Source organism: Ylistrum balloti, unplaced genomic scaffold (genome assembly GCF_031769215.1).
Source record: "Ylistrum balloti isolate Yb309-2 unplaced genomic scaffold, AGI_CSIRO_Ybal_v1 Utg369672, whole genome shotgun sequence".
Lineage (NCBI taxonomy): Eukaryota > Metazoa > Mollusca > Bivalvia > Pectinida > Pectinidae > Ylistrum > Ylistrum balloti.
In genome coordinates this window covers 993,194-1,003,503 of record NW_026781917.1, presented here as the reverse complement: position 1 = coordinate 1,003,503, position 10,310 = coordinate 993,194, and the positions used below count along the sequence as shown (strand labels likewise).

Here is a 10,310-nt window from a genome sequence, read left to right as displayed (position 1 = left end):
GTCAGCTTGTCAAATAGAACCATTAACAAGTTACACTGACCACCTGGCCACATAATCAAGGTCTAGACAAGTACACTGCCCAATTATCTAATTAATTAGTGTCACCAAAGTTAATCCTTGCTGACTATAACTACTATGCTTGGAGGGATACATGTGTACATTGGCCAGTGGTTTATTTTGTCTTGAACTTTTATTTCGGACACTAAGTAGAGAGGGTTGTAAGGGAAGGAGTGTTTTTGGTGTAAATCTGGTAAAATAAAAGTAACTGCCATCACTAGCGAACAGCTAGCAAACAGCTAGCGAACAGACATCAGAAAAATCAAGGAAATGTTATGATCTCTCACAGAAGCACAGTTACGAAACTGAAGATTCCTTAAAAGTCTTACAGTCTGTTCCTATATCATTACTTAATCTAGGCGAATACACATGATTCCATCATGTCCATCCCTCAGGTATATGTGCCAAGCCTTTCTGTCTGATTCTGTCCCCTCAGCTGACAGCATAAGGGGTAGAAATGAGCGTGGCCCCTTGCCAAGTCCAGGCAACAGCCCCTGGAGTCTGCCACTTGAATCCAAATGGTAGAGCGTCTCTCGGGGCAAGTAGTCTGCTTTGTCGTGCTGGGTCACTGACACCAGAAAACCAGCTGTGGAACCAGACAGGGGTTAAATTTAAATGATGCTGTAGTTTTAATCTATTAATACTGGTTTCACTATTTCACTTATTCTACTCATGTATGTTTAATTTATTTAAAGATATAACACTACACACTGCAGTATCATTAATTTAAATTAAAGAATCATGACAGTATTATGTTGGTCACTGTTTCAACACCAGAACTTTCTTTATCAAGGTAATAGTTTGGCAATTTGGTGCTGGAGATGGAACCATTATTTTTGTTCTAGGTTACCTTTCAAAAAGCCTTTCCATACATTCATTTAATTAGCTAAAGAAATGTGATTTATTCCACAAGTTGATCTTTATGCTCCACAAAGGCAGAGCATATAGTTGCCACATTGTTCATTTGTTTGTCTGTTTGTCCATCAGTCATAATTTTATCTGAAGCATATCTCAAAAACTTGATGAGTTATCAACATGAAACTTCTTAGGTAGATAGATCTCCATGAGAAGTGCAGTGTACATTAACCATAACTCTCCATTGCGTAATTCAGGAGTTATGGCCCTTTGCTATTTTTCATACTAGCATTTATTCGGGGTACATCAATGGGTTCTACCGATTCTCTTGTTTTTAATGTTAAAATTTTCTGGGATTTACAAAAAGTTTAATGTAAAAATCGTGAATTTTTCATGGAAATAACGAAACATACCATTGGTTTCTTTATCATTTTTTATCTTGTGGATAAAAATGTACTTATCCAGATCCAATCCTTCTTAAAAATAGCAAAAACTAAGCCCAACGAAAATTACACCCATTATTGATTCCCATAAAGTCTAAGAAACTGAACGATAACATTATGCTTCAAACTTAGCTTGATGACATAATAACATTACAAAAAATACTTACCATGAGGGCTGATGAAGCAGATATCTTTAGCAAGGCCAGGAACTTCAACACACATCTTAATCTCAACAAACTCTGGTTCTTCACTGGTGTTCAAACATACGAGAAACATTTAGACATGATATGACATTTTATATCAGACAATTTTACAAGAAACATCAGTATGTTTGTATATTCTGAAACATGCCATGAATTGAAATGATAATACGTAAGATTTTTCATATTCCTTAAATCTTCCTCCCTACTTGATGCAAACCAGTGAATGGTAATGCAAACTATAACGGTATTATTTACAGGTTCAAAAGAAATTTTCAATTTTCATCACATACCTCACAATATCTATCAAGTCCCCTCCTTCATATACAAACAAGCTTATTCATTTTTCATTAAAACAGAGACTATAGACTAAAAAAAATAGTCAAATCACCTCTTACGTATCGTAAAATATCTAAAGATCTAATTAAATAAAGGCATAAGAAAGAATAATAGAATGACAGAAATGTTGTTTTTTATAAACTTGAATTACAGAAATTCGTATTTGAAAAGTAGGCTTCATGAGGTTTCATATTGTCATAACTGTATATTTCTTTAACTGCAGTTTCAGAAGCAAACCTTGTACTACCATACATATATGGATGTTATGTTGAGGCAATACAACACAGAAAACAAACCTCAAAGTCTGCTATAGTAAACACTGTCTTTGTGAACAAATATGACACAGAATTATTTTGTATTGTATGTCAATTAAGTATGTTGTACAGCTGATTATAATCATGGCATGTGAGTTAAACATGAAACACACTAATTATCATAATTCAGGTTTCCAGACTCTAAGACATAGAGACAGGTGTACGCTGTGTCAGGGACAGACTTACCATAATGGTATTTCCACAACAATCAAATGTGTGTCCATCGCTATGGCTACCATGTTACATGTGATTCCTGACTCCTTCTTAATCTCTTTTTCACCGATCACATTTAGGTGTTTTATCCTTTCTTTGTAAACTACTCCATTTGGTAGCGAAGTATGAATTCTGTATAGAATATGAAAGTACTTGGTAATTACAGAACTCAGTTTTTCCTTGTGACAATTAATTTATTTATACCAGCAATCAATGTAAAACAAATTTACTCTAAAATGTACCTGGTAAAGTATCCAAACATCCCATAAAATGTGAATTTTCTGATCATACACTCAAATGTAAAATACCCAGTCACACACTCAAATGTAAAATACCCAGTCATACACTCAAATGTAAAATACCCAGTCACACTCTCAAATGTAAAATACCCAGTCACACACTCAAATGTAAAATACCCAGTCACACACTCAAATGTAAAATACCCAGTCATACTCTCAAATGTAAAATACCCAGTCACACTCTCAAATGTAAAATACCCAGTCACACACTCAAATGTAAAATACCCAGTCATACTCTCAAATGTAAAATACCCAGTCACACACTCAAATGTAAAATACCCAGTCACACACTCAAATGTAAAATATCCAACAATTCTATCAAAAGTAAAATATCCAACAATTCTACCAAATGTAAAATATCATATTACCCTCTCATATTAAAGATATAAAATTAGCACAGTCAAACATAAAATATCCAATCATATCCTCTAATGTAAGATACCCAATCACAGCCTCTAATGTAAACTATCCAATCATATCCCTTTAATGTAAACTATCCAATCATCTCCTCTAATGTAAACTATCCAATCATATCCTCTAATGTAAAATATCCAATGTAAACACAGTCTCTAATGTAAACTATCCAATCATATCCTCTAATGTAAACTATCCATATCATCTCATATCTCTAATGTAAACTATCCAATCATAATGTAAACTATCCAATCATATCCTCTAATGTAAAATATCCAATCACAGTCCTCTAATGTAAACTATCCAATCATATCCTCTAATGTAAAATATCCAATCACAGTCTCTAATGTAATCTATCCAATCATATCATCTAATGTAAACTTTCCAATCATATCCTCTAATGTAAACTATCCAATCCAATCATATCCTCTAATGTAAACTATCCAATCATCTCCTCTAATGTAAACTATCCAATCATCTCCTCTAATGTAAACTATCCAATCATCTCCTCTAATGTAAACTATCCAATCATCTCCTCTAATGTAAACTATCCAATCATATCCTCTAATGTAAACTATCCAATCATATCCTCTAATGTAAAATATCCAATCATATCCTCTAATGTAAACTATCCAATCATATCCTCTAATGTAAAATATCCAATCACAGTCTCTAATGTAAACTATCCAATCATATCCTCTAATGTAAACTATCCAATCATCTCCTCTAATGTAAACTATCCAATCATATCATCTAATGTAAAATACCCCTAATTACTCTTAACCATAGTCTGTCTACACTTTATTTATACTCGTCACCTATACTTTGGTTAGTTGACAGGTTTTCCGTCTCTGTGACCCCTCCACTTTCGGATATCGTCTCTGTGACCCCTCCCCTTTCGGATATCGTCTCTGTGACCCCTCCACTTTTGGATATCGTCTCTGTGACTCCTTCCATTTCAGATATTGTCTCACCAACCAATATCAGTGTTATGGCAACATGTACTTATACTTTCCATTTACATTCCATTTATACTCTCGGGATGATATACTCACACAAACGCTACTCACCTGTCAGTGATGAGTACTCACACAAACGCTACTCACCTGTCAGTGATGAGTACTTCCAATGGTAACAAAGAGATGGTATCTGCGAAAATGAGTCTCTCCTTGTTGAACATGATAATAACATTTCGACAGACAACCATTTTGTCTACAAAGTCAAAATGTTCTACTGTCAATCCATCCCCATTCAGACTTTTGACAAGGCTAGATTAAATGAAAGAAATATTCATGTTAGACAGTATGAAGAAAGAATGTCTTATGAAGACATTTTTTTCAATGCCCTATTACAGGTCAGGATAAAGATGTGATCGGTGATATATATCCACCACATCAGTTCAGTATGGTAACCTAAAGACTGAAATTAAGACTAATTTTGACAAAGCGCTGTACAACCTATCAAAAAGTTAAGAAATTCATCATTTATCGTCTCTTATCAACTCTGACGAAAATGTATATCACCAAAAAGATTTGGAACAGTTTCTTCAGGTTGGTAATGTCAATAGAATATACATCCTCGATTCTCCAGGGGTCACAATAACTTTCTCTTCACATCCCTGGAACATTTAATGGCAAAATTGAAGGCACAAGAGAAGTAATTTGCTGGTTCAAGGAGAAAAAAAACTGACCAATCACAGACTGATAAGCTCCTTTTGAAGATTACAAACAAGCAACACTCAACTTAAAAGCCATTACAATATACTGTTATGTGACCTTGAGATTAGTTTGATGTACATCAGAGAATTAAACTCGTCTTTTCATCTTGTTCATAAGGTGTAGCTCATGGAACTTTCAATTTTGACATGACATGTTCCAGGAGTGCAGAGATTTATTGTAACCCTGGAGTATCAAGGATGTAGAAGATCTTATAACATAACCAGAAAAAGATTTAAGTATGCACAGGCACCTTCATCAAATAAATGACCAGTGTGGAATGTACGTAGTTTTCACTTTGAATATCACTTTGACAAAGACGTGGTAAAATGGAAAATTGTGTGAAAAAAGTGAAAAAAGTGTACAAAATGGTATAGAACTGATCAAGCTTTCCAGCTGTACAGTTATCTTATTTACACTATGGTAGAAAATATATAAAGATTATAGAAAAAAGTAAAATTACATTACACTCGAAAAAGTTGGCTGATTTCTTAACATCTTGTACACTTTGTACGTCAGTGCTTGTACACTTCACAATGGTCATTTGTCTAATGAAGGTGATGTGTTGTCATTGAAACACACGCTTAAATGTTCAAAGGCTGTGTTATAAGAACTTTCATTCTATTTTCAGAATTGTGTCTATGAATAGAATCTCATTTATGATCATCTATACATGTATAAAGTGTATTGTTGGTGATATTTACAAGGGATTTAATTTCGCTGTAGTGGCAGCGGAGAAAAATAAGGTGAAGTCAGATACGTGTTGAACATTTCTAAAATGAATGAAAATCCCTGAAAATATACTTTATATCTGTGTACAAAGACACCAGTTCATAAACATGAGCAAAATTAAAAATTATTAACGAGCCAAAATGAGAACAACTACTGTAAAATATGAGCCCCACGTGATAGAACAAGTAAACAGTATAATGTATGTGTGTAGGACTTACTTGTTCTCTTGGTTGACATATAACACCAGATTTCTGTACACTTGTGGCACACAACATTCTATGTTTACATCTGATATGTACACGTTGTCAAATTCCTCTCCGTACTTGTCATAGTATTTTACTTCACTGAAAAGTCAGGGAGTTCAAATTTAGAAAATAACATTTGCATCAAATAAACACAAATACAGATTTGTTGACAAACAGAGCTTTATTTATTTACTTCACATTTCAGTTCCTAAATGAATAGAAAATTGTAGATGGTCAAGAATGTGTTTTAAACTGAAATTGAAATTTGAATTAAAAAATGAATATGCTTCAATTATTTCATCATAAAACTGTTGATAAGTTGAGCAATAACCACTCACAAGAATTTTGATCAGACCTCACACTCACAAGTTCGATTTTTAGGGTGTTGGGTCAAGGTCTCTGTTACTATTTTTAGAAAACCATTGTTAGGGATCTCACTTGTGGGGGTCAGTAGGGGATTTGTAGTGCTTAAGCAATATTCAGTATGCCTGTTATCAGGGTGGTCAAAGAATTCTCAAATTTCCCTTCACATACATTCTAACACTAGTAGAACTGTATGTATTCAGAAAGTTTCAAACCAAGAGGATTTTGTTTTGTACATTTATCACATACAGTCAGGACTTTGTCTTGAAAAACATTGAAAACATCTTGATCACAAACCTGGGTGAAACAAGGATTGGTAAAAGGTCTGAATGTTGAAAAGTCAGCATCCTGGACACAGAAGTTGTCTCCCAAACAGGTTGTCCAGAATAGAGTTCACCAAAGTTTTTAATAGAAACTTTGATCTCCAAGAAAGTCTCCAGACATGAACAGTCTACAAACTGTGAAAGATGCATTGACATATGTTTTAGTAGAAATATCATCAATCACAAAAATATTTTTCTGTCAGAATCTTCCATACATTTTGAAATATTATTTCTACAAGACATTTCTGTGTCAGAACCTTCCATGTATAAAGTAGCATTACTCACCACAATACCTTTGCTGACACCATCTTGGTTAGGCTGGAAACTGACAGGAATGGCGATAGTACTGGAGAATCGAGCAAGACTATTCAGATGGCAAATGAAAGGATGACGATTATACTTTCCTCTTAATGGATTTTTGTTCTTTTCATTACTCAGTTCCTTTGATGCTCGATTTTTGTTGTCCTGCAAAGGAATAACATATCGGCAAAAAAAATCTAAAGAGACCCATCGGCCTAAATAGTCACTTTACTAACCGCAACCAAAATTAAACGGTGAAGTGCCATAACATTGTAAGTTACATCAATGCGGTGCCAGTGTTGAATTAATGAGAGATCTTAATGACACAAGGCTGCATACAGAGTTTTATTAAAAACCATTCAAGTTGTTGCCTTTGCATGGATATATGGTAGTAAAACTGGGAAGGGCCATAACTCTGTAAAGTACCATTGAATCAGTAATGTTCATTCAAGATCTTATTGATATAAGGCTGCACACCAAATTTCATCAAAACCTGATCATATTTACTAAAATTATCATGTTCACCAGGTCCAGCATTAGAAAAAAATTCAATGGGTCATATCTATGTAAGTTACAATGAAACTGGTTCCAAGGTTGAACCTGTCTGTGATGTTGTTGGTATAATACTGCCTACCAGGTTTCCTAAAAACCTGATTACAACTACTCAAATTATTGTGTTCAAAACATCCAAGATAATAAATATACAAAGGGCTATAACTCTATAAATAATTCTGCAATTAATATAAGGCTTCAAAATCAAGTTTCACCAAAATTTATGCATATTTACTCAAGTTATCAATATTCACAAAAAAAGTCAATCACATCTGCTCTTTCTCAAAGAAATAAACCAAATCAGATGGGAGGTTCTCAAACATGTCTTTTATCCCATATAAAATGACAAGGGCATCAAAATGTTTATATAGTACTAAAACTTTAAATTGCTGAAGGTTTATGTACATGTATGTCTAAAGAAAACTGAAACACAACATTTTCTCAAGAATTGATGTGTTTATTACCCAGTGAATAGTCTGTGGTATTTTGTGGTGGAGATGCCTTGTAGCAGCTCAGGTGGCTATACCGAACAATATACAGAAAGTCTGTAGCATGCCATCCAGAGCTATTAAGGAAAAGTATCTTGCCCAAGAACACAACCGAGCCAGCTCAGATCAGTCATGACCTCAGCTTCCTGATAAACACTAACCATCCTGAGTAGGAATATCACAAACCTCTCCTGAGGTTGAGTAGTCTGTTAATCTACTGACTGATTCTCAGTTATCAAGGTCCCCACCTCCTTCGAGTTGAAGGTTCAGAACCACTTTAGACACTTACTAGCAATAAATACTGATCTCTTGGAAAGATACCTGGTAACATGATAAATATACATAAAAGAAAATATCAGCGAAACTGATGATGCTCTCCGAAAATGACTTTATTGGGCTCAAAAACAGGGCAATCATTCTGTAATTAAGGGGTTTCAGGCATTGACTTCAGTATACTGCACATTCTCAGAGAATGATCAATGTACACACCTACTTTCATTATCCTAGTTTTAATGCAAGCAAAGCTATGCTCATGACGAAATCTTAAATGAAGGGCAATAACTCTGTAATTTAGGAGTCAATGATCAATGTATCCACCATGTTTTGTTATCCTAATTTAAATGCAAGGAATTTAAAGCTGTGCTCTAGACATTGAATTTCAACAAAGGAAAATAACTCAGTGAAGAGGGTGTTGTAGGTCCTGAATTTGGAACACTACACATTGTCTATATGCTCCCCCAAAAACATTCAGGGAGCATTAACAAGAAAGATTAAAGTAAAAATCAGCTTTACCTGTATCAATAGTTAGTATATAAAGTGTTTGACCATACCAAAATGACCACAGCTGTTAACAGGACATGAAACGATATAAAACCAACCCAAAACCATAATGTTGGAGTCAAAAACTTGCTTTTCTGTGGGGTTTACAAAAACAGTTGGTATTTTCACCCTTTTTTATTATTATTATTATTTTTTTTTTCATCATTTCATCAAGGATAGTATCAAGATATGAACATGTTACCCATTAATTGATTTCTCATAGTAGCATGTTAATTAATGGACTTAGATATGTAAGTCTGTGATAAAAATGATTTTTTTTACAAATAATGTTATGATTTTTTTTTCTTTTTCTTCTTTATTTTTTTTTTATCTTGGGTATAATTTTCAAGGGATGCAAGAAACAGGCTATGAGTCTAACAATTTTTACTTTATATATCACCCTTCAGCAAAGCAATGATCAAAATCCCTTCAAAATATTGTAACAATTTTGACCTAAACCGTCTTCAGTGTAGTCCCTAATCACATTTACCTCATAGACTGACTGTTTGACTTTGGCATTTAGATTAACCTTTGACCTTCGTCCGTCTGCTCCTGTCCAGAAAAGGACATGGCTACTAGGTTTCTCTTCATTTCTTTTGACCTTCATTGGGGAACTGAGGAGATGCACTCTGTTTCCATAGTGATCACAGTACAGCTCCATCGGGGTAGGAATCAGGGTAGGTTCATGAAAATTCCCTAAGGGTCAGCAATATGCAATATTTGTGACATATAGATAATTCTGATATTACATCTTTAATCATATGTAAAAGACATATATACATATTATACAATTTATATCACGATTCCTATCAGGGTTAGTATACCTTTATATGTATCACAAAACAAGCCTAAGGGGCCAAAATTAAAAATTCTGACTGAAAATATCGCAAATTTTCATCAAGAATGTCGGACAGCAGAACAATAATATAACACATGTAAAGCATAGTATTTGTTTGTATCTATCCTTTACAGCAATATGTATGGGTGGGCCTATTACTGATTAGTGGTTAGATAATAAGAGCAATTTTTTAAAGGATGAATCTCAATACGTCTTCTGGAAAATAGATGTTGCCATTAAATAAATATGTCTGTATTCCATTGTCCTGTAATAAGCCCTTCCCTGACTTTAAGTCAGTGGAAGTGTGTTGTCGCCCCAGCTCAAATGGGGTTATTGTCTTGTGATAAGCACACCTTGGATTTTGAATCAGATATAGTGTGTTCATCACCTGGGGTTATTGTCTTGTGATAAGCACACCTCGGATTTTGAATCAGATATAGTGTGTTCATCACCTGGGGTTATTGTCTTGTTATAAGCACACCTCAGATTTTGAATCAGATATAGTGTGTTCATCACCTGTGGTTATTGTCTTGTGATAAGCACACCTCGGATTTTGAATCAGATATAGTATGTTGGTTCCTTGGGGTTAATGTCTTGTGATAAGCACACCTCGGATTTTGAGTAAGAGGTAGTGTGTTCATCACCTGGGGTTATTGTCTTGTGATAAGCACACCTCAGATTTTGAATCAGATATAGTGTGTTCATCACCTGGGGTTATTGTCTTGTTATAAGCACACCTCGGATTTTGAGGAAGAGGTAGTGTGTTCATTTCCTGGGGTTATTGTCTTGTGATAAGCACAT

General features: G+C 34.4%; 1 protein-coding gene across 1 annotated transcript; it reads right to left on the bottom strand.

Annotated features, from left to right (window-relative positions):
* Positions 1–407: 407 nt before the first annotated feature.
* Positions 408–9,332, bottom strand: LOC132562454 (uncharacterized). Its single transcript, XM_060227199.1, has 8 exons — positions 9,162–9,332; positions 6,798–6,977; positions 6,487–6,647; positions 5,800–5,925; positions 4,241–4,402; positions 2,395–2,553; positions 1,523–1,605; positions 408–643 (listed from the first exon to the last, which is right to left on the bottom strand). The coding sequence occupies exons 1-8, from the start codon at positions 9,330–9,332 to the stop codon at positions 408–410; spliced, it is 1,278 nt and encodes a 425-aa protein (XP_060083182.1).
* Between the last annotated feature and the right edge of the window lie 978 nt (positions 9,333–10,310).